The sequence below is a fragment of the Dendropsophus ebraccatus genome, chromosome 5 (genome assembly GCF_027789765.1).
Source record: "Dendropsophus ebraccatus isolate aDenEbr1 chromosome 5, aDenEbr1.pat, whole genome shotgun sequence".
NCBI lineage: Eukaryota > Metazoa > Chordata > Amphibia > Anura > Hylidae > Dendropsophus > Dendropsophus ebraccatus.
In genome coordinates this window covers 106,582,340-106,608,819 of record NC_091458.1, presented here as the reverse complement: position 1 = coordinate 106,608,819, position 26,480 = coordinate 106,582,340, and the positions used below count along the sequence as shown (strand labels likewise).

The 26,480-nt window shown below is 40.0% G+C and overlaps 1 protein-coding gene across 1 annotated transcript; it reads left to right on the top strand.

Moving 5' to 3' along the window:
- Positions 1-431: 431 nt before the first annotated feature.
- Positions 432-26,231, top strand: SLC5A7 (solute carrier family 5 member 7). The gene is made up of 10 exons (XM_069972411.1): positions 432-515; positions 1,005-1,088; positions 1,201-1,454; positions 2,294-2,407; positions 4,469-4,624; positions 11,886-12,034; positions 15,010-15,153; positions 16,327-16,480; positions 20,874-21,091; positions 24,235-26,231. The coding sequence occupies exons 3-10, from the start codon at positions 1,277-1,279 to the stop codon at positions 24,862-24,864; spliced, it is 1,743 nt and encodes a 580-aa protein (XP_069828512.1). The 5' UTR covers positions 432-515; positions 1,005-1,088; positions 1,201-1,276; the 3' UTR covers positions 24,865-26,231.
- Positions 26,232-26,480: the final 249 nt, after the last annotated feature.

The following is a 26,480-nucleotide window of genomic DNA, read 5'->3' as shown; positions in this document are numbered from 1 at the left end:
CGTAAAAATTAAATAGAGGGCATAAGATATACCTATATCTAGCGCTATAGGCATATGACTAAACACTGTTTACAAGGCTAGTGACTACTAGTTTGAATTAAGTGGCTTCATGTACTGCAGCTATGCTCAGGACCTAGGACAGCTCCACCGTAGCAATGCCTTCATATGCACAATACAGTAGCTGGAGAAAAATTACAAGGTTCTATATTTTTGTACATATATAATGCATATCCACCACCTTCATGAGTAAAAAAAAAAATACATTTTCCCTGGGTTTTGACAGTATGATTTGACACAGGAAAGCAGACTGCAGCTCTCAGGGGGTGGATTTTCTTTATACTTCAATGAGAAGTGAATAGTGGAGCATAGAAGCAGCGGGGGGATTGTGCTTCTGCTCATGAAGCAGGGTGTGTGCAGCCAGAAGCAGAGCAGGGAGTGGGCACAGACTGTGACTTGGAGGTTGCTGCTGAATGATGAGAGCCCTTTGAACAAGTGTTTGATGACCTATGCAGAATGTGAGTATTCTAGATTGGCAATAGCTTGGTACTTTCTAAATGTTTATTTGCTATTTAAAATATCCCTCAACTTATAGCAAAGTTAAGAATAAGAAATGTACCTGTTTATTATCAAGAACATATTTATATAATATGTTTATATAAGAAAAAAAGAGACATCTGTGTAACTTTACTAACAGATGTAACCTTTCCATCTTATAGAAGCTGGGATGGGCAGGGTCATCTTTCTCCTTTTGTTTCCAATATCTGATACACTGTTATTTTTGTGTGTATTATATAAGGATTAAATGTTAGTATTGATGATAGGATTGTGACATTAGGAAGAATCACTAAAGTAAATATCTTACTATAGAATAGCATTTGTAAAGCAGTCTAGCAGAATGTGAGATACCTACACAAATCATGAAGTTGCAATAATATTTCCTGCCAGTAATACAGCCAGTAGAAGTAAAATACAATTTCCTTCCTTTTTATGGTGGAATGATACAGAAGAACTCATAGCATTGTGAGGCAGCAGGAGTGATTGATGATGCTAGGAGCTCAGTGCAGGCAGAGAGGAGCAGCTATTTACAGGTGACTGACTTGTTGATATGTTCCTGTGACTTCTTACATGGATATTATTGTACGTAAAGGTAGTGAGTCAGGAGGAATGGGAAGTTGATTTTCTTTTCTTTTTCTTCTTTAGTTCTCCATGTACAGAGGAAAAGAGTGCTCTAACCATATAGAGACATTCATGAAATAACTATACCTTGCTCTAGAAGATGGCTTTCCATGTGGAGGGGCTGGTGGCAATAATCCTTTTCTATTTGGCTATCTTGTTTGTGGGTATTTGGGCTGCCTGGAGAACTAAGAACTCACGGGGCGATGGAGATCCCAGGGAAGGAATTATAGTGGGTGGAAGAGATATAGGACTCCTGGTTGGAGCTTTTACTACTACAGGTGAGGATTTACTGTCTTTGTGTAATGTTTTTATGAAGTTTTCTATTAACAGCTAATAGGACTGATATACCATCATTGTAAGGAGCCAGGATTCATTAAGTAAATCTGTATTGACTTGCTACTTGGCAAACCACTCAGATACCAACAAGGTACATAGGCATCAATTTCAGATTTTACCACTTAATTTTTACTGCCCGTCATGTTGATGAGTGGAGATGGTAAAATTGATGCACCTGGTTCCACATTCACAGCAAATTAGGCTGATTCCTGTCTTGAAGAGTCACAGATCAGAGAATATATGAAGCTTCATCTCTGTTGCTGACTCCTCAATTATCTCTATCTGCACCATAGTTACATTAAACAGACTGTGCATTTATGAGATTGCTAATTGTGTATTATTTCATTACTTTCTACCTTCCCTTTTAAATATAGCTGCATTATGTGTTGTGGGGTAATGTCTGTTAATGATGGCATGATTAACTGCAGCCGTGTTTACTTTGCCAGGGCTCAGCTAGACTTGTGTAATGTTAAATGGACACTGTAGTTATGCAGTTACTCTACAAGTAAACAATTAACCCATGCACTAAAATAGTTTTCTTGGTTTGGTTTTATTTAACATGTTTTCTCGTATCCAAAGTGTGTCTGTGCCTTGAAAGGTCTTGAATTTTTAATGAATGAAATTAACATTAATTATTTAATTAATACACAAATAAAAGGGTTACACTTATGAAGGTTATAATTACTGTGCATGTGCCCTCCTAACTATTATCAATATTCCTATGTGTCTCGTTTTCAAATTTAGGCTGATAATTTTTCTTTTTCTTACATCAATTCATTAGCGACATGGGTTGGTGGCGGATACATCAATGGAACAGCAGAAGCAGTGTATGTTTCAGGGTATGGGCTGGCATGGGCTCAGGCACCCATTGGTTACTCGCTCAGTCTTATCGTAGGTAAGTCAAAATTGAATTACCTTTATTGATATTTGTCTCGGTCAAAACTAACTATGGTTATCCGTAAATCAAATCAAGGCTGAGGAATACGAATCTCAGGGAGATGTCGAGGTTAATGCATGGCTAATTTAATAACCAGACATATCTAATCAGTGTTCCATTGAGATGCTGCATTTCTATAACCTTTTCAGGCCTTGAATGCAGTGTGCTGTTTAGTTTCAGGACATATCAAAGATAATGCAATGGTGTTCCTATTAGAAGAAAATGATGCTGAAAATTGATTGAAAAATCTGCTTATCTTGCAATAAAGGCAGACAAAAAATATCCAAGATACACGTTTTTCACATAGGATAAATAATTGTTTAGAAAAATATCTGGAGGTATTGCATTCCAGCGTCACAGTCTAAGCATAGGGCGCTTCATCATTCATGGGATGCTAAACTGTGGCAGTACTGCCTGTTTGTTGACCTTCAGCATTGCCTCTAAATACTGTGGTCGACAATAACAGAATTATAATTGAAATGACAGCGTAACAACTTTATAATAGGAGCTGCATAAGGAACAGCCTAAAAGCCAATGTTGTTATCAACTTTTATGGCAATATATACATTTAGGCAGGCACTAATCCAAATATAGTGTTAGTCCATCCAGACTGAAAACAATCACATGTAAACAAGAAGAAAAACTGTCTAGAAAAGAAAGGTATGCATCTCCAAAATACTATCCATATACTTTATTCAAAGTTAAAACCATTAAAAAAAAACCTCCTACCACTGGCCAAAATATTGCACAGTGTAAACTGGTCCATCCTACATGATAATACAGAGATATCAAGAATAAAAAATGTATAAAGTACAAAGTGCAAATATATGAAAAGATTTGACCCTATTGTCAAGTGCCACAAAGTGCAAGTGCCCGTGATACCAAAAATAGTAAGATAAATCCAAAAGTGAGTTAAAAAAAATTACTGCAAGAGAAAAATCACAAAAGCAATAATAAGATCGCAATGCTATCTGGCGGACGGGCCAAACAGATTGACCCTACTTCTGGTCACACAATATATTTCCAAATGTTTTTAAGTTGTAATATCAATTATGTATAGTATGTATCATCAGTCATATCAGTCATAGTAATATGTCATATGCATGGGTAATCTATCAGGAAACATTAGTGGGTGTATAAACACAGCAAAGCCAACATTGTCTATTCTGTTTGTGGCTACCATTACAATTTCAGGAGCCCAAACTGTGAGATCATATAATATACCACTAGGGCCATCAAATTGTAGAACACACTCTTCCAGTAAGCAGTATTAAATACTGTAGGGAAATCTAATTAAGTGCTGGTCATTGCAGGAAAACAGAATAAACAGACTATAAATATCTAGTGACATACTATGTTGATCCAGGAATCTGTCCAATTGCTAGTACAGGGTCAAGAATTATTGTTACCAGTCTTTGGCTCACAGACACTATGGGGTATGGGTAATCCAACAAGTGTTGCTTATTATAGAAATTGTTCTTTTATTACTTTTTTATGAAATGGCTTGTAATATATTTTATAGGCTGCCCACAAATTACAGAAGCACTGAAAGAAATAAGCATGCTTGACAATAGTTGTTGGTTATCTGAGTATGATGTTGTGCCGAAAAACAATCAATATTGACTCGGTCCCTATATTTCTTATGCATAGGTTGAGGAGACCATAGCAAAAATGTATTGTCTTCAGCCCCCAGCTATTAATAAACTATAATTCCTATAAGTCTCAGTCTCTTTGCAGCATTTATAAGCTTTGCAATTCTGGTATAAAGATGAAAAACATGCTTACAATGTAGATCATTTTAATCAATCTTTCATGCTTTGTTTGTATATGGCTGTGGGAGTGTAAGCGTCATTATAGTACATAGCTGTCCCGAGATTTTCACATTAGATTAATGGCTTTCAGGATACCACTTGAGTTATTATTGTTGCCATTAGTTAGTACACTACAGCTACAGGACGCCAGCATCCACTTATAGCAACCTATCTACTACAGAGAAATATGCTATGTTTCTTTTTCCAGGTGGTCTGTTCTTTGCTAAGCCCATGCGAGCCAAGGGATATGTAACCATGCTTGACCCTTTCCAGCAGATTTATGGCAAACGAATGGGGGGATTACTTTTTATACCAGCCTTAATGGGAGAGATGTTCTGGGCTGCAGCAATACTTTCTGCTTTAGGTAAGGTTCTTATATACTTTTATTGATTTATGGTGCGTTCACACCTACAGGATCTGCAGCTGATTTTCTGCAGCAGATTTCATTTAAATAACTGAACACAGCATCAAATCTGCTGCAGATCTGCTGCAGATCCTGTAGGTGTGAACGCACCCTTAGGCTGCGTTCACACTACGTATATTTCAGTCAGTATATTTCAGTCAGTATTGCAACCAAAACCAGGAGTGGATTAAAAACACAGAAAGGCTCTGTTCACACAATGTTGAAATTGAGTGGATGGCCGCCATTTAATGGCAAATATTTGCTGTTATTTTAGAACAACTGCTGTTATGTTGAAATAATGGCAGTTATTTACTGTTATATGGCGGCCATCCACTCAATTTCACCATTGTGTGGACGGAACCTTTCTGTGTTTTTAATCCACTCCTGGTTTTGGTTGCTATACTGACTGAAATATACTGACTGAACTATACGTAGTGTGAACGCAGCTATAAGGTATATGGTATCTGGTGTAGCTAATAAAAATGGCCATGCAAACCCCATGCTTATTATATTTAGAATGGAGGCAATGTCACAGCCAACTAAAAAACTGTAGATCTGCTGCTTGCCCATGATTGATCTCCTGTAACATTGGATCGCTACAAGACATTGTAACTTCTATTTAGCTCTTAGAATGTGACAGAATGTGATTTCTCCTTCCCACTGAATATGTCAACTACAAATAGAATTTGCAGAACAATCAAATCGGTTCTGTTTCCTCAGAAAATCAGATAAGCTGCTTGATGGAAAAATTCATCCGATAAGTCAATTGAACATGTCAATTACCCAACCAATCTACACTTTGTCGAGTTTTACTATTTTAAAAAAAGTTTAAACTTTTTTAAAATTAAAAAAAAAATGTAAGCACCATTTATTTTATAGACCCCTGGAACTTTTTAAATCACTGTAAAAAGCTCCTGTAGGAGCCGCGGCACATACAGCAGAAAACAAGTTTAATAATCCGGGCGCATGACAGGCAGAGGCGGGGAGGTAGTCATCTGGGCGGCTCCCCGCCCGCCACTATTTACCGCTCTCTGCCTGTCAGCGCGCTCGGAGGAGATGACTGACAGGCAGACAGGTCTGTTAGTGGCCTCTCTGCCTGTGAATGATCCCGCCGTGTGTGCTGAAAGGCAGAGAGCGATGACTAGTGATGGACGGGGAGGCGCCCAGATGACTACCTCCCTTCCTCTGCCTGTCACACGCCCGGGTTATTAAACTCGTTTTTCTGTGGTATAAAGCTTCTGCAGCAGCCGCAGCTGGTACGTGCCACGCCTGCTGCAGGAGCTTTATACAGCGCTCCAGGGAACCATTTAAGCCTAATTGGGCCAATTGATTCCATTTAAAGTAATGCTGAACCTAAGTGCATAAACCTTGCTATTAGATGTCATACATGTTTTACCGATTTCCAATAAAACGCCTAAAGGCTATGTTCCCACAACAAAAAAATTACGACTATCATTACCAATAGATGGTTGTCTTTTTCCCAGTGTGGGATCATAGACATAGTCTATTATTATGTATAAGTATATGTTTAGGGAGGGCACCAACTAATGCTAGTTTATAGTATTAGGCTATGTTCACACACTGGAAGAGACTGGCCGTTCCGTGACCCGGCTGATGATCTTTAGCGCCGCTTAGTTGTGATGCGGACGCATCCATGCGTGCCCACATCAGAACTCCCCACAGCACACTATGGAGGGTGTGGCTGGAGCCGCTGGCTCTATAATGTGCACTGACACTATGCAGACACTATACAGACAGAGAAAAATAATAGTGCTAAAAAATGCAGCACTCCATATTGATAGTAGAAAATATACTTTATTGGTGCACAGAGTAAATAAAATCAATTAAAAACAGTAACAAAGCACAACTATAATAAGAGGTGCTGACATCACTACCCCGCCAGCTGATCCCAGCTTGCCAAACCCCATATAAGAAGATATATAGAAACTGGTAAATGCAAAAGTAAAACTAGTAAACAACAATAATATACAATGAATAAATGGACAATCTGGCCTGTTCACCTCACTTGAGTAAAGGTAAGTATAATGAACCATACAACCTGCGAGATGGATGGTAACCAAACATGGGTAGATATGGAAAAATAGTTCAACGCATTGCATTGCTTTATGCAACTTCATCAGGAGATGCAGAATATGTTAGCACTATATAAATAACATTATTATTATTATTATTATTATTATTATTATTATTATTATATAACATAGATGAATGAGACAGTCACAGACACTTCCACGACAGGTCTGCCACATATAAATATACCCTACAGGGTTAATTTATTAAAGATGTTGCATCATCTGGACATAAAAATGTTCTTTCATTTTTATTTAATCAATAAATATGACATCACACTTATAAGCTCTTGCATTAAATCACACATGCAGCCGACATATGACCCTTTTAAAGGAATTACAAAAAAAAAAAAAGAATCATTGTACTAAAAGCTATGAGGAGAACTAATCGGCATGGTTCCACTTGAAGTACAGCATAAACCAGTAGTATAGACCTGTAAGCACTGCGCCGCTGTCACCTGCAGGCAATGCTTCCAAAAAGAATATTGCTACGTTGCACCATTCATTAGAGTATTCTGCATTTCCATTTCTTAAAGATTCAAGTCGCACAAATACACAATGTAAAACTAACCCCTTATAGTGAGCTACAATATTTCCCATATTTGGAGCATTACAGTTCATGCATGTATAGAGTATTTAGCGTCTTGATCTAGAAAATATCCCAGTTATAGTATATGATATGCAAAAACATTTATACATTTAAGCACACATCTACATACATACTGTGACATCCATGTACATGCTGTTATAAGCATACTTCTATTCTGGCAGAGTAGAGGAAGGGGAGAGCATGGGGGGCAGGTTAATCCCATAACACCGCTCCCTGTTTAAAGCACTGCATGTATTAGTATCAGGTCTGAAGTAGGCAAAAAACAGCCCCTCAGTAGATTGGATCTCCCATAGAAAATAGCCCCCCCCCCCCCCCCATAAACAGCCTTCCGCTATGTGGGTAATCTGCCTGCAGTAACCCCCCCCCCCCCCCCCCCCCCATAGCAAGCCCTGTCCATTGTAGGAATTCTCCACCTGTAGACAATTCCCCTGCAGGTAATTCCCTTTGTAGTCAATGTCCCTGTAGGCAGCCCCCCTGTCAGTAATTGCCCGCCCCCCCCCCCCTTAGGCAATCCCCCTGTAGTCAATCTCCCTGTAGGCAATTCCTACCTGTTGAGAATCACCCCAGGCAAATCCTCTGTAGGTAATACCCCTATGTAGGCAAACCCCCTGTAGGTAAACCTCCCACAGAAGGCTATTCATGTGAAAGTAATCCTCTCCCAGTAGATAATCCCCTGCATGTAACTAATCCCCCCCTGTGGGCAACCACCTGTACATAACCTACCCTTGTGGAATAATCCCCTCCATACGTATACATCTCCCTGGAGGTAATCCCCACACCGTAGTAAACTTCCTCCACCCCAATATGCATTCCCCCACTGTTAAAAAAAAAAGGGGGGGGGACTCCGAACCATCTTGCCACTGAAACCTCTTCCAAACTCTGTGAGTACACGAGTAACATCACTTGTGCATCAGGGAGCTGAGGGAGAGAGTGGCCTCTTGTAACCTACAACCACAATAGTTACTGGCAGGACAGGATGCCAAAGGCTCCCCACTCTGTCAACTCTGTTTTAACTATACTTGCTCTTTAGGAGCGCTTATAGTTAAAGGCATTAGTGCCAACACTTGCCTAGGGTGGTGGTACGGGGGAGGATTCAAGCCACCCTTGGGTGTCATGTGCAGGAAAGTAACACATTATTAGGAGATGAACAAGACCGTTCCACAGTGGGGACTAACTAATATGGCAAGATGCTAGATGGCCAGTCCAGCCCTGATTAGTATTTTTTTTAAACTTATGTTTAAAATAAAGTATCTATCTTAGGTGAGATGATATAGGCTGCAATCCTCGATAAAGTTTATGGAACAGTTTGAAAAAAAGGTCTGTTTTTTTCCAAGACCACCAATCTTGGGCAACCCCTTTAATTGTAGTTACTTTATGTAAATGAACAACTTTTTGCGACCCAGTTTCAAAAATAGATCTTAGTAGTATCAAAGCTTTTGACTTAAATAGCCATAAAGATGTAGGAGTGCAACAAATCAGCCCATTACTAAAATTATGTTTGACATCACTATTTCAGCATCAGTCATGTATGACATTATGGGTAGAGCTCGTGTGGATGCATAAATGATAATGACATGGGCACTCTTTTATGTAGCTATGAATTAAGTATGTTCCTTTGAAATGCTGAAATGAGAGAACTAGGTGACAATCTTTACATCATGCTGGGGAGAGGGGAAACACTTATCTACAATGCAAGTAGGGATCTAAGGTCTGGGCTTTTATCTCACAGGTAAAGGAAATTAAATAAATCAAACAGTGCAGATTTACATATTAAATAAGTGTCATTTTGTTTTATAGAGCTTGTAACAACTTGGCTTAGTGTGAGTCATCTATCTAAGAAATCAAAATTGTTAGTCATTTACCTCTGTTTCTGCCACTTAGATTTGATTCAAGTGGTCCTGGCATGGGCTGCCTGGTCTATTTCCCCTGCTTCAGGCCAAGCCGATCTTGTTCTAATAAACATAATTTACTCTTATTTCCCACTGTGCTCTGATTGGATGAAACAGTAAGGCGCTTGTTTACATTCAGACTGTTTATGATGACAATTAGCACAGTAATATTGACATCATTATTCTGACTTTTAGACATTGATGGTTTAAAATAAAAACTGTAAGATGCTAAAAGTCATCTAAACAATACAAACAAACAAATGCTATGCACTATAACTAATTATATACAGATTGTTTACTTATTAGTAAATGCCTCCAGTAAAATTCTGATTATAACACACCTGACAGCCCAGACAGGTAGAGAGTTACATGATTTTGCAAATTCTCAGATTTATGTTTCAAGCCACTTCTTAAAATCTAAACCAATACAATGTTTCCCAAGAAATGTGGCATAAAGCATATGTCACACACCATGGATTTTCTCACAATTATTGCCACGTGGATCTCTTCAAAGCAAAACTGACAGCCGGTTAGAAGACCGTAACCACCTTCCGTTATGTTCCCATATTATAGGGGGTGCTGAGAATAAAGGCGAATCTTCACAAAAATCTTCTGTTTAATTTATATGTAAATTATGCAGCATGATGCATTGGAGGAGGGACTACCATTGCATGCTGTTTTGTATTCTATTTACTGCACCCATGAGTGCACCCAAATCCTTTTCTAAATGTGACTCTCCCAGTTCTACTCTCCTTAGAACGTATAATGCATGCATGTTCTTACCATGTTTCCCCGAAAATAGAACATACTCCAAAAATACCCCCCCCCCCCCCAAACCTACCAACTAGGCTAAAGTAAGACAGTGCCTTATATTATTTTTTGTTCCCAAAGAGGCACTATGTCTTATTTTTGGGGGATGTCTTATCTCCCCTTCCCTACACACGACTCTCCCCCCCCCCCCCAACTCAGCCTACTGCTCTCCCCTCCGGCTCAGCCTCTAGCTCTCCCCCCGGCTCCGTCCTCCAGCTCCCCGACCTAGCTCAGCAGTATGTCACCCGCTGTAAGTCCCCGCTGCACGCTCCTGGTCCTCACCTAGGTTAGTGAGTGAGCTGGGGGGGAAAGCCGGGGGCTAAGCTGGAGACTGAGCTCGGGGAGAGCTGGGGAAGAGCCGGGGGGTGAGCTGGAGGGGGAAGCCGGGGGTAGAGCCAGGGGCTAAGCTGGAGGGGAGAGCCGTTGGGGGGAGGGGGAGAGAAGACATTTCCCGAAAATAAGACATAGTGCCTTATATTATTTTTTGCTCACAAAGAGCCACTATGAGGGAGATTTATCAAAGGGTGTAAAATTTAGACTGGTGCCAACTGCCCACAGCAACCAATCACATCTCCTCTTTCCTTTCACCAGCGCTGGAAGCTGAGCTGTGATTGGTTGCTGTGGGCAGTTTGCACCAGTCTAAATTTTACAACCTTTGATAAATCTCCCCCTATGTCTTATTTTCGGGGAATGTCTTATCTCCCCCCCCCCTAACGGCTCTCCCCTCCAACTCAGCCCCCTGCTCTCCCCTCCAGCTCAGCCCCTGGCTCTCCCCCAGGCTCCCCCCTCCAGCTCACCCCCCGGCTCTTCCCCAGCTCTTCCCCCAGCTCTCCCCCCAGCTCAGTCTCCAGCTTAGCCCCAGGCTTTCCCCCCAGCTCACTCACTAACCTAGGCGAGAACCAGGAGCCTGCAGCGGGGACATACGCCGGAGTGTGCAGGGGGGCTTACAGCGGTTGACATGCTGCTGAGCTGGGGGAGAGAGAGCTAGAGGCTGAGCCGGAGGGGAGAGCAGGAGGCTGAGTTGGAGGGAAGAGTCGTGTGTGGCGAAGGGGAGATAAGACATCCCCCAAAAATAAAGCAAAAAATAATATAAGGCATTGTCTTATTTTGGGGGAAACACAGCAGTTATTTATTTATTCCTGGACAGCCCCTTTATTTTTAGCACTGTAACTTTAGAACATGAGTGTTATAACTAGCTCACATGATGGACCAATGATATGTCATCACGTAGAAGAGGCTGCTTATTTGTGTAATCTAAGATGGAGGAGAAAAGGTCAGCTGAATACTGAGTGAGCTGTTTTGTTTAAAATATTCAGCTATACTGCGAGAGGAATGAAAGGGAAATCACAAGGAGAATTATTGGGGAAGTCCTAAACAAATAATCTGCAGACACAGCAAAATATATTTATTTTTTCTTTTTAAAATGATTAGCCCAATGCTGCGCTCACACTAGCATCACTCATAACCCAGCCATGACAGCTATGCCATATCTGTTTACAATCCTAAGAGAGCTCATTGACTTACAATAGTCTGTCAGGTTTCTATCGAGGTTTCGGTATTTTAAACAGCAAGAATAATTCTGCAGATTGCATTTTGTCATTGCCATAAAAAATGCCAGAATACTTGATGGACGTATAACATAGCACTCTGAAATAGGAAATAGCAGTATGCATATATACAATAAAATGACATGGATGCAACAGAATTGGAAGAAGTTGTCCTATGGAGTCTGTTAAACCAGTGTATTGAGCTTCAGATCATGCGCCTTCACATGATTTTAGGTAATTAAATGTACAGTATTTTTTTTTTGCATTTCTCACAAGGTGCCACCATAAGTGTTATAGTGGATATTAACATCAATATTTCGGTGGTAGTGTCTGCTTTGATTGCCATCTTCTATACCCTTGTTGGAGGACTGTATTCAGTTGCCTACACTGATGTTGTCCAGCTCTTCTGTATCTTTGTAGGATTGGTAAGTAAAACTAAAAGCACACATTACTTTTTTTTTTTACGTTGTGTAGTCACTTTACATTGAAATCTCATGTTTCAATTATTAGAGGTGAGCAAAGCATTGAAAAATTTGATTCACAAATTATGGGTCAGATTCGCGAATATTCGAGAATAGCTGTTCCAATGGGATTCATTCGTATGCAAAACTATAGTAGCTACAATAGTGGGACTATTACAGAGTAATGTTTTTTGTTTTTTTAACAGACGTTGTTGAAACAGTGTCAAAAATTCGAAAATGACAATTTTCAATGATTTAATTTCCGCCATGGAAAGCAGTGGACCCTGGTGGATCAGCAGCGTAATATAAATTTTCAACTAGGATAGAAGTGGATATTGGTAAATGAGCAGTGTAAAATGACACTTTCCCCCAAGACAGCAGTAGATATCAAATGGACCAGTGGCATCAAATCAAATTTTCTCCTAAGACAGCAACGGATGTTGGGGACTCAGTAGACTAAAGCGATTCTAAAGCGGTAACCCTATCAGGGGCAATGTCTTAGTCCAAGAAGGCTCTAGAACAAACATCTAGATGCAGCCCTGAGGTGCCTAGGACAGACACCAGGAGGTGGCATGGGCAGCACTCTCTTAGACCCTGAAGAGCCTAAAACAGATAACAGGAGACAGCTGAGGGTGGTAACTGTAGCAGGACTTTCCTTTTTTCTTTAAAATAGAGTTGAGCAATATCTGAACATGGACTAACAAAATAATCAGAGCAACCTAAGGATTAAGATAAGTTACATAAATGAATAGATAAGAAATAAATGTACTTTAAAAGTAGTAAGGCTACGAAAGGCGAGTTGCGATAGGATAACAATTGCCTAGTTTGTACAAAAAAGATCTAATTGCACAATAAAATGCCTAAAAATGATCTAATTAGAGCGCCCTATTTGCACGGGACTGAACCACATAAAACAAACTCTTGGTTTGCACAGTATCAGTATGTAATAAGCTGTCGGAAAGTGCCACCTGAGATTCGGAATTCTATGAACTCATCCTAGGATTTCACTGCATTAAGCGCTTTAACCAGCAGCTGGCAAAGTTATCGTTTGGCTGGTCTCCCTGAGATCAGCAATCTGTTTCTCTTATGGCTCTACTAGGCATTGCTCCCACCTAGCCAGAATCCTGCTCCACACTGATGAGGGGCAACACCCCGAAACAGCTGTATGCGGATGGATACCTGGCCTTGGTTCTTCCCTTGTCATTACATTGACTTATAGGGTCATTTAATATGGTGGTTTTGGTGATTTCCCTGTAGGAGCCACCCCTTCGCTGGGTTCTTTCCCGGAGAGATATCTGGCTAGTTCCTGTGTTTTGAGACTCTTAAATGAGGTTCCACAGGCTCTTTCTTTTGCATATTCATGTTTCCCAGGAAGCAATGCACCTTGGATTTCACTGCATTGAGCACTTTAACCAGCAGCCAGCATTGTTATCATTTAGCTGGTCTCCCTGAAATCAGTAATCTGTTTCTCTCATGAATGCATTCTTATGATTTCTCAGGAAATTGTATATGTGTATAATATGGTGATGGTAGTATGTGTTATTAATAAGAAGTTTTGTGAATTGCATTTAAAATAAGAGAAGTAAAAGTTTTATTTTATGAGATCTCTCAGTTATTCTTCAGTAAAAAAAAAAAATATATATATATATATATATATATATATATATATATATATGTGTATACCACATTCTTTGCGGAAAAAAAAAGGAAAAAGATTTTTGTTAAAAAAAAGGGCAATAAAAAGAATTGTAATATTAAAGGGAACCTGTCACCCCCTGTGCCAGGGCAGAGCCCAGCCGCCCCCCCGGTGCAGACCCATATACTTACCGCTTCCACGAAGTCCCGCTCCTGGACCTGGTCCCGCCACCGAAATATCCCCACCCAACGCCGCACTCACCAAAGATGAGGCCGACGGCCATAGAGAATGACAGCTCCAGTCATTCTCTATGGCTGTCGGACTCATCCCTGTTGAGCACGGCTTCGGACGGGGATCATTCGGCGGCGGGACCGGGTCCAGGAAAGGGACTTTGTCAATGCTGTAGGTATATGGGTATATGGGTCTGCACTGTGGGGTCGGCCGGGCTCTGCCCCTGCACGTGGGGGTGACAGGTTCTCTTTAAAGTGAAATAACAACAATATAATTACAGTGCAATATGAACTATGGACAATAAAGAACTAGATATTTTTTGCATGATGTGATGCAGAAATGTGATTGCAGAAATTAAATTTGCAATACTGATGGTTACCATTTGTTTTTAAGTAAGGTAAATAAAAGTTATATTTTATTAGAGAGTTTTCCTAATGATCAGTGAAAGAGACTTTAATAGGAGAAAATCCAAGAATCTCTTTTTTCAGAGACTATATATCACAATCCCACTGACTCAGTAAAGAGCATACTGTACATATCTTGTATATTACATTTTAGCAAAATTTAATTTGCCACTCAAAATGGCATTAAACTACCAACGTACCCAGTATACAAATTAAGTTTAATTATCTGTAAAAGAAAAAAATATATATAAATTGAATAGCTCCAATGGGTACTTTAGTCATGGATATGATTCTTGTTATTCCAATGGTCCCTTATGGAAAAGTAATAGCAAAGAACCCAGCTGGCAGGCTGCAATATCAGCTCAATTACTTGCTGATATATAAGTGTAGGGGAATATTGCTAACATAGATTTTAGTTTAATAATGAGATGGGTTTGTAGAGATGTCCTGTATATAGCAAATTTATATATACTTTCATCTATCTAGCTATGTATTTACACAAATATTAGTTGTTTATATTGCTATTAAGCTCATTGACTGTTTAGGAATGGAGGGTCTGTCCCTGTCATGTGCATCACATATAAGACATTACCTTTTGTTTTTATTACGCAATATGGCAATGTATAAGACCCGTGTCATTGCAGACATATTGGCTCTTTGTGTTGCAGTGGATCAGTGTACCTTTCGCTATGACTCATCCTGCAGTTACAGACATTGCGGTGACAGCTGTAGAAGAAGTCTACAAGGAACCTTGGCTGGGAAGCATAAGGAGGGAAGATGCCTGGTCTTGGATTGACAGTTTCTTGCTTCTGGTAAACAATACTTTTTTAGAACCCTTCCTTCTGTTTAATTGTTAAAAGGGCATAGTATGAAGAAAGAATCCTTCAATGTCATCTTCAGGATGACACTGTATTTGAAGAGTCAATTCTCTTAATTTCACATTGAGATTTTATTTTATTTTTATTTTTATTTTTATAATGGGCAAGGGGGTATTTTAAACTTTTATCGAGGGGGGTTATAAAGGGTCATTTAATACTTTTAAAAACTTTTTTTATTAAATTTGTTTTAAACACTTTAAAAGATGCAATCATTAGATTGCATGTACCGATCTATGCTTTGCCATAGCATGGCATAGATAAGTGTTATCGGTAGAGTAGACTATACAAAGGTCGCCCATCTGTCAGGACGGAGGTAAGTGACAAGCAATCGTGACCCCCGCAGCATGGCTGCGGGGGTCCCCATCACTCAGTGACAGGAGCTTGTCCTGTCACTGAGTACCTTATACGCCGCGATCGCTATAGATCGCAGGGGTTTAATGACAAGCAGCTCCGGGATCGCAGCTGTCTATCATTATGCTGTGATCCCCAGACACTGCAGCGGTCCCGCACACATCAAAAGCCCCTCACAGTCAGGAACGTGCATATACGTTCCTGCTGCACTTGGTATGCGCAGCAGGAACATATATATACGTATTGCTGATGTGAAGGGGTTAATCAGCAAATATCTCTATTTGATAAAACATGTACATTACATATTTGTATTGGCAGCCCTTCCTGCTAGCTTCATTCTAGCTGCAGGCTTCAAACGTATTCTCATTTGGCCAAGTTATCCTCTGTCCCTAAGATAAGAGACAACTTGCAGATCAGTGGGGGTCTGACCTCTGGGACAGAGTAAAATGGCAGCCCCGAATAAACTGAATAAACAGTCCTGCCAGGCTTGAGAAATGGGCACATACCATGAAACAGCTGTTGCCCCATTTGGCTGGGAACTGCATCAACTGACCTGCTACCATATTGTAATGAAAAAATAAAGATTACGTTTTACACATAGTGAGTGCCACAATTTGTTCTTTTTGAATTAGACTTTATTTCTCTGTAAGTGATTTCTAAGGATTGGGCACATTTTTGATGTCAGTGGGGCCAGTGTCTGTTTTCTTGCTTATATACAGTAGTTATGCTATATGTTTCATTTTTTTAATTTTCCAGATTCTAGGAGGGATCCCCTGGCAGGCATATTTCCAAAGGGTCTTATCAGCATCTTCAGCAACCTATGCCCAAGTTCTCTCTATCTTAGCTGCCTTTGGATGTTTACTGATGGCTATTCCTTCAATTCTTATTGGTGCAATAGGAGCTTCCACAGGTACTGAAAGTTTCAATGTATAAGAAACATTTTTCACGTTAAATACTTCCAGTAATAATAATGTATTATGTTTTTTGTATCTAATCACCTGATAATCTGGTACATATAGTATGGTCTACTTTGTGTGAATGTACAATATATTCGGAAAGTCTTCGGACCTTTTTACTTTTTTTTACATTTTGTTATGTTTCCGGCCTGTGCTAAAATAAGTTTCCCCTGAGAATTTTGCAGGCAGCACCCTATAATGAAAATGTTAAAACAAGGGGCATATCTAGGATTCATGGGGGCCCATAGCAAAAAAAATGTACAGGACACCGTAAATCCTGTATAAGACACACACACCCCTTTACACATACCCTCCCCCCATACACTTCCTTTGTTCTCATGGCTCTAGGAGATAAGAGAATAAATGCCGGGGGACTGCGCTGGGCCAGATGAGTATGAGTAAGGGGGGGCCTCTAGTGGCTGGAGGTGCAATGCTGCCTCCAGCCCCAAGAGAGACTGGCAGGGCAGGAGGCCAATGGCTTCTTACTCTGTCAGTCAGAACGCTGCAGCGTTTAACTGTGAGAGTTCATAAAGAACGCTCACAATTAAAGGGCCAGGGGCCTGTAGGCCCCTTAGTGCATCGGCCCTGTTGCAGTGGCATGGTCTGCCTCTATGGTAGCTACACCGCTGGGGAAAACAGAGTATTAGAAACCTTTACTAACTTATTTAAAATGACATTACTGCATACTGTAAGACATTTTTCTCAGTACTCAGCTAATGCCGCTTTGGCAGTGATTCCAGCCTCTAGTCATCTTAGGTAGGATGCCACAAGGTTTGTACACCTTGTGGTTTGGGGATTTTCTGCCATTCTTCTCTAAAGATCTCCTCAAGCTTTGTCAGGTTAGATAGGGAATGTCAGTGGACAGCCATTTATGTGTCTTTCCAATTTGATTAGTTTTGAGTCAGGGCTCTGGCAGAGTCCCCCAAGGGCTTTCAAAGAATTCTACCACTTCTGTTTTGTCTTGGCCATGTGCTTAGGGCCATTGATTTATTGAAAAAGAATGTTTAGTCCAGACCCAGAGCACTCTGGATCAGGTTTAATTAAGAATATCTCTGAACTTTGCTTATTTAGCTTTCCTTCAATCAACAATCTTCCTGTCCCAGCTGTGGAAAACACCCCAAGAGTGTATGATACTGTCATTGTAATGCTTTACTGTAGGAATGCTATTGGGCAGGTAATGAGCAGTCCCTGGTTTCTTTCAGACATTAGGACCAAAAAGCTAAAGGCTATGTTTATACAACGTTTTTTCAGCTCCGTTTTAAATTACGTCCGTCATGTTGAGTCTAAAATAACGGACGTCATTTAGCAGCCTGGCCTCCCCTTAGTGCAGTGACTGGTGTTTGTACATTATTACTAGTTTGGGGTTACTGATTGGACTTTGGGTGCGGCTTAATTGAAAAGTCCATTGAATTTAATAGTAAAAACTGAGAAAGAACGGTGACAAAAGAAAAACTGTGTCAACAACTAATAAAAAACGTCCGCTGTTTGCAACAGACGTCCGAAAATAACGATCATTATTTTGCCATCCAAGGTAAAAATGTTCGTTATTCAATGCGTTATTTAATGCGTTATTCAATTCAATTGTGTGCATTGGACGTCCCTCTTACTATTGACTTCAATGCATTGCCATTGCAGTCAATTAAATTGCGGCAAAAACTTACTTTTTTAAAAAAATATCAAAATCAGCCGCCATTTCTTTATTTTTGACGCTGTGTGAACATAGCCATATCTTGGTTTAATCACCATTGGGATCTTGATCATTTCTCTTACAAAGGCTCTTCTCCCCCAATCACCTAGTTTAGTAGGGTAGTAGGGTCTTAGGTGGATCTAAGAAGAGTCCTTGTTCTTCTGTTTAAGAATTATGAAGGCACTGATATGTATTGTCAGCTATAAAAACCTTATTCATGTCCAAAGCCTTTTTCATGTCCAATCAACTGAATTAACCACAGGTGACTCCAATCAAGGTGTAAAAACATCTCATTACATTTCAAATGTCATTGGAAAGGGTTTGAATACTGTGCATAATTTTTGTATTTCCTTTTTTAATAAATATGTCTCATTCTGATTATGAAGTACTGAGGGCAGATTTATGGGGGAATGCTTTATGTTTTGTATTTGTATTCTAGCACAAGGCCTCAACCTAACAAGGCCTCTTCCCCTGATAACAGCGGTGTTGCACTTAAACATTTTGTTGGTGGGGGACTTCTATATTTATTTTAACCAGCGGTCATTATCATTGTGGTTTATGTTATGTCCAGAGTTCTGCAGGCTCTAAATAACAATAAGCGTTGTTAACTTATTTTTAGATTTATATCTAACAAAAGTTTTATCACAGTCATATAATAAAAGTTTTAGAACAGGGTAATGCTTCAGCACAAAAGTTGTCTTGGTTAATAAAGAGTATTTATACTTCTTGCTGGCTTTCATATAAGTGGCCTTTTTGTGTGATATATATATATATATATATATATATATATATATATATATAGTGGTTGACAGTTTTGTAAGGTCACCTTATCCAGGGGCAAAAGGTAGGGCACAGTCTGCTTGGCACATCACTATTGAAGAATACAACAATTGAGGAATACATTTACATTAGCCTCCTTGCCAGTTTTATTGGACAGGTTGCATAAGCACAAAACAGAAGTAAAAACAGAAATTCATAGCCTTGTCCAGTTATTATCTAAGCACAGATCAGTTCTGACTGCAGGACAAAGCTGAGCTGACGTGTCATTACAGCATGCTGCCTTGTGTTGAGTGATGCAGCAGGTGCTGCAACTTCACTGATGCAAAAGTCTGCAGTGCAATGAGATGTTTTACAACAGCCTTATGTAGGGAACTGGCAGGAGTGCTGGGGGAGGGGAGTGAGCAGGGTGGGGAGAACTGTGTTGAACAGCTGAGGGAAAGCAATGTATTCTGGGACATATTGAGAAACACTGTATACACATGCAGGGAAGCACTCTTAACACTTGCATAGGACACTTTAATGTAGATAGTCTGGGTTTTATTTCTGGGCTGTTACACCTTGCAACTTTAGACCTCTCACTACATCAGTGGCGTAGGTTATTCAGTGTACCTTAAACTCAGACATTGGCTCATAGTGTCCAGTAACACTCACCCCACACAGATCAACAGGCGGGCTACAACCACATTATCTTTTGTGAGACCTCTGGTCCAACCTAAAAGTATAACTGTCATGGAAGACTGTCTCATAGAAGTGGCACTTCTTGCCTTGCTTACTGTAAGTACATGGTTTACATGTGAGAAAACACATTTTGTAATAGCTGTAACAGTGTGAATAGCTAAGTTTAGCAACATTCTTACTATGCTTCAGCAGCAAATTAGTGACTTTAGATTGTGAGCCCCAAGGGGGACAAATCTGTGTGAAGTGCTGGGGAATCAATTGGCACTATATAAATAAAGGAATTATTATTACAAATTTAACTAATTATTATTTTATGCATTTTACAGAAGATGCTAACTGTGTTGACCAAAATGTACCACTAGCATAGTATAAAAAACAATACAATAATGACTCATGCCAAAGCTATTTTCACATAAAGGTCAGATTTTTCAAAAATGGCCATTAGTCCTTAAGACTAGAGAGGAGCGAATATTGAACATGCTCGAGTTCGTCCAAACTCGATTATTCGGCATTTGATTAGTGGTGGCTGCTGAAGTTGGATAAAGCTCTAAGGTTGTCTGGAAAACATGGATACAGCCAATGACTATATCCATGTTTTCCACATAGCCTTAGGGCTTTATCCAACATCAGCAGCCACCACTAACCAAATGCTGAACAATCGGGTTCGGGCAAACTCGAGCATGCTCGATATTCGCTCATCTCTTCTTATGACCTAGTCCTGAAGGGGTTACTATAACAGCTATACTATTCAAGCTGTGTGAAATGTTTGATTTATCTGAAATGTCCTTCATCCTTGTAATACAATTCCATCATAAATGATTGCTTCAACTATGACTAAAAAACCACAGCTATACCACAGATAAAAATTAATGAATAACTACCAACCAGGTTAAGGCTATGTTCACACACCATGAACAACTGGCCGTTCCGTGACCCCGGCCGGGTCACAGCTCGCTTCATAGTGTGAACTGACATGGCTTCCTACGTCCGCAATTCATTGAATTGCGGCTGCAGAAAACTGACATGTCAGTTATTTCCGGCCCTGTACGGGATCCCGGCCGGATCGTATTCGATGTGATTGTTCCACCGCGCCAAAAATAGCCTAAAGCTGCAACACACTACTACTCTTTCTTACAGCACCCAAATGCAGCTTTTACTTTATTTCTAACAAAGTGTTCTTTTTTTTTTGTATGTTTTTTTAGAATGGAATCAAACTGCCTATGGTTTACCTGATCCACAGAGCAGAAATGAAACCGATATGATTCTGCCTATTGTTCTTCAGTATCTGTGTCCTCCTTACATTTCCTTCTTTGGACTTGGTGCCGTGTCTGCCGCTGTGATGTCATCCGCTGACTCTTCAATCTTGTCTGCTAGCTCTATGTTTGCCAGGAATATCTATCAACTTTCTTTTAGACAAAATGTAAGTTACTCATGAGGAATGTCAGCTTCTAGATAAGTATTGTCATAGTCAGGGCCGTCTTAACAGCATTATGGGCCCCTGGGCAGAGGTGCGAATTAACCCCCCCCCCCCCCCCCCTAGCAGCCGCCGCCCCTCTTATCTGGTAAGGTACAGTGGTACCTTGGTTTAAGAGTAACTTGGTTTAAGAGCTCACAGTTTTTCAAAACTGTGACTTGGTTTAAGAGCATTGTTTTGGTTTAAGAGCTCCCTGTATTGGGTGGGAGGGCGGGTGGAGGAGGGACATGGTCTGAATAGCGGGGTCTACAGCTCTGTACTCTGACCCAGGAAGTCTCCCTCACCTGCCAAATCATAGCAGATCCACTTCAGGCTGGGGCCTACATCAGGGGACAGGACTGTGGGGGTAATCTCTCCATAGCTGTAACCCCTCTCTCCCCGGACAGAGAGTGCTGCATGTATGTGCCCCCATCTGTCCTGCTCATTCCTTCATGCTCCCTGCAGTCTCTGTCAGCCCTTGTGTTTCCCATCCACTCCATTACTGTACAGTAACTTATAATATCACAATATGTTTGTTTCATCTGTTTTACATGTTATTCAGAATAATAAATCATTATTTTTTGGGTGTGGAACCAATTGTCTGCATTTCAATAATTTCTTATGGGAAAATTTGCTTTGGTTTAAGAGTGATTTGGATTACAAGCACGGTCCTGGAACGAATTATGCTCGTAATCCAAGGCACCACTGTATATTGCCTATAATAGTGATTGTCATATATGTTGCACACATACAGTATATCACTATTACAGGCAATATACCTTACCACCTATTTATCTACCATATAGATACAGGTATAAGGGTGGAGCAGTAGGTAGGTGGTTATATAGCCTATAATAGTGATATATGTGTACAAATATATATATATATATATGGGGGGTACAGGTATATGTGGGGTATACAGGTGGTGGGTAAAAGCCTAATTAATATATATTGGTGCCCCTCTCTATATATGAGACATGTTGCTGTCCCTCTGCATATACGCCGTGTTGTCTCCCTGTATACTGTATAATACAGGGAGTCTGTGTATACTGTATTATACAGTATACAGGGAAACAACACGGCTTATATATAGAGAAGGGCAAAACAACACGTCTCATATATACAGAGGGGCAACAACATGACTATTATATATGAGAACCATGTTGTTTCCCTGTATGTATACTGTATAATACAATGTACAGGGAAACAACATGGTTCATATATAGAGAAGGGCAAAACAACATGTCTCATATATACAGAGGGGCAACAACATGACTATTATATATGAGAACCATGTTGTTTCCCTGTATATTGTATTATACAGTATACAGGGAGACAACAATGGAGTGATAGGTGAAGGATAAGTATATAATACACTGCTGTATACACTGAATGGAGATATATATACACACTCAGGAGGAGGATAAGTATATAATACATTGCTGTATACACTGAATGGAGATATATATACACACTCAGGAGGAGGATAAGTATATATTACACTGCTGTATACACTGAATGGAGATATATATACACACTCAGGAGGAGGATAAGTATATAATACACTGCTGTATACACTGAATGGAGATATATATACACACTCAGGAGGAGGATAAGTATATAATACATTGCTGTATACACTGAATGGAGATATATATACACACTCAGGAGGAGGATAAGTATATAATACATTGCTGTATACACTGAATGGAGATATATATACACTCAGAGGAGTTACACCCCCGATCTCTCCCCCTCCCTGTTTACCAGTTCACCCACGGCCCTGTCTGCATCCCTGCAGAGAGCACTCCCATGATTAACACCTTCCCTGGCAGCTAGCCTCCCCCCTCTGGTATCAGCACATACTCACTCAGGCTTTGTGCTTCAGGCCTCCAGCTTCTCCTTCCTCTCAGGGCTCTGCTGGCGACGTCACTCTCCTGCTCCGCACGGGAATGCAGGGGGTGAGAGAGACCTCTAGTGACCGGAAGCAGAATGCAGCTTCCGGCCACAAGAGCGAGCTGTGCACAGCCCCTATATACCAGCGCTGATCAGGAGCACTCCCAGTTAAAGGGCCAGGGAATATGACACAGGGCAGGGGCCCCCTAGGACGCATGGGCCCCCGGGCAGCCGCCTACCATGCCCAATGGTTAAGACGGCCCTGGTCATAGTTCTAAGATAAAAGCTACCATAATAATAAAAAAAAAAAATTTTTTAAATTATATAATTGCTGTTAAATTACAACTAAATAATATGGGTCACATTAAGCAAAGGTTTACCTTCAATGTTTCATTTTGTCTTCCTAACTACTTATTACCTAATCTTTTCCACTAATATATAGTATAGTTTTCACATACTGATACATGTTCTTTTCTTCCTATTTGTGTTTATTTTCTAATGGTAGATTTTATTTTTCTACTATTTTCTGTAAATAATTATGGGAACAGTCATTCTGTGCTACTTTTAACAGCCCTTAGAGATATGCTTTACAACTGCTTCATGAACCATGGAGAAAATTTGACTTTTATGAGAAAGTGTTCTAGGAATGCTCTGCCACCTGTGCAGAGGTCATTGAGCTGGAAGAAGGGAGGAGGGGAGCTGTGTCCATCACCTATTGTGAATGGTGGATCACCTATTATCTATATACCATTGTCACTTTATCATATTATGATACTTCATCATAATCCTGTCTGTGATAAGGAGACTGCTAAAAAGTGATTTCTACAGCACATTATTAGGCTTAGTGTCAAAACTGTAAAATGCAAAAGATTTTTTTAAAATATAGGTAGTGGTTCCATTTGTTTCTGATGACCTTTAAATCAACAGTAGATATGATATAAAGCAAGTGTGCACTACACATTCATTTTTTTTCTTGTTATCATGCTAAAAGAACAAAGCTGAACTTACCAGTAATCCAGGTCCAGTCTCCTGAAGGCAGATTTTCAGACTTGTGCTGACTGAAAAAAAAAACAGACTAAACACAGGAAGTCTGACAGAGCGTCACAACTATGGAGAGTGGCTCCATTTACTCTCTTGAATTGCTAAGTAAACTGTGAGTCCTATGAATTTAAAGATATGTATATAATATTATATATATACTTTTTATGTTGCAGGCATCAGAGATGGAGATTTCGTTGGTTATGAAGATCACTGTCTTTATATTTGGAGCTGGTGCAACAGCCATGGCATTACTAGCAAAGTCAGTATACGGACTTTGGTATCTGAGCTCTGACTTGGTCTACATTGTGATTTTCCCTCAGCTGCTCTGTGTCTTATTTATCAAAGGAACCAATACGTATGGCTCTATATCAGGGTACGTTCTTGGGCTTTTTCTAAGGATAAGCGGAGGAGAACCATATCTACACCTTCAGGCTCTCATTTGTTATGGGGGCTGCTATGTGGACAAGAATAATATATACTTACAGAGATTTCCATTTAAAACTCTCTCTATGCTGGTTTCATTTTTAACCAATATAGCCATTTCTTACTTGGCAAAGTATCTCTTTGAAAAGGGCATATTGTCGCCGAAGTTTGATTTCCTAAATGCTGTGGTGGCTAAGCACAGTGAAGAGAACATGGACAAGACAACTCTTGTGAAGAGTGATAACATCAATTTGTCGGAGTTGGCTCCAGTGAAACCAAGACACAGCATATCTTTGGGGAACACATTTGTAAATAAGGAGGCAATCAGTGACTTGGACTCGAGCCCAGAGTCACCAGAACTGGAAAACAAGGACCTCTGATATAGCCATAATAACAAATGCTGCTTCTACGTATTTATCTATGAAACAGAAATAAAGATGGTAAGCAGTGTTTTCTTACATTTACTGTATATGGTTTTTCTATATATATTTCATTGCACAATAAAACCTACACCATACCACCCTCCCAGTATGAAGGCACATACTAAAAATCCATTTTGATTATCAGAAATACTTACTAACATGTTGTGAACACATAATACTTTCTGATTTTGTTGTAAAGATGCAGCAATAAGCAACACGTAAAATAAACACATGTCTACTTAGTCTGCCATAATTTAATGCAATTGCTGCAACAAAAATGCCTACTGTGTGTATATGTAACCTGTAGTTATTTTACTGTGGAGTCCTCCTGAGAATGTACTATTAAGCGGTACACAATAAGGATGGCTGCCATATTCTTCACCAGATGAGGGTAGAATGCAGAACATTTCATAGTGCATACATTTTTATTTTTATGATATGATTTCATAACACCAGCGGTTCTGCACTGTTTTTACTTATGTAACCAGAAATAACTGATGTCATGATTTTATTATTTATTTAACTGACTATACATACAGTATTCCCACAGTGCCATCTGTTTCATTCCTGCCCATCTGCACCCATATGATTCATTACTGTACCTGGGTCATGTGATGAGCACTCAGACCTCCAGAAAATTACTTGGCTTTATATGTCACAGGAAGTGGTCTTTGTTCTGGGTCAGATGACCTCCTATGAAGTACATAATTACAACATCACCTATCAGTTCCATCCTGGCTGCGCCCAAACCCCTCCTTGTCCAACTTAATACTTATATCTCACAATTTTATAGAATACCAGGGTGGCTAAAATGGATAAGTTATAAATCAGAACCTCTGTATTATTCTATAATAATACGAAATTCTGCAATAATGTAGAGTGCTTCTTTAACAAATGTGACATTGTAACATCTAATAGTAATTGCTAGTAATTGGACTATGCAACATTATTCTCTTTCCCCTGAAACATTACCACGATTCTCTAATTTCTTCCACATAGTCAGGGATAAGGATATGGTATAGTCCATACATTAATTCCATATAAATATAAAGAAGGTTATTAGCTATGTACATTGTATTTGGTATTATAAAGGTTTCTTGATAAAAGTTATCTTTAGTTTTCTATCCCAAAATGTTATTTGAATTAAGATGAAAGAGCCACATTGTAATTACTTTCTATTGAAGGGAAAAGGCAAATGCCAATAACAAAAGCAGCACTAAAGGAATGTATGTGAATACCTTTAGCAATGCTGTGTGATCTGGCATCTTTAAGGGAAGCAGGCTCTATATTGCAGTCTAAAAGTGTCACTTGGGGCCCTATTCCACGGGCCGATCAATAATGTAAACGAGCGTCGATCTGCTAGATCGGCGCTCGTTTACTGGGCCTATTGCACGGCCCGATATCGTTGAGCGAGGGCTGCAGGGACATTGTTAACGATGTCCTTGCAGCCCTTGCAGCATACATTACCTAGCAGGGCTTCTCCTCCGCTCCGCCTTCATCCTGGTCCCGCTTGCAGCATCAACTCCAGAGTGGCCTGACTGAGCTGTCAGACCGCTCAGCCAATCACTGGCCAC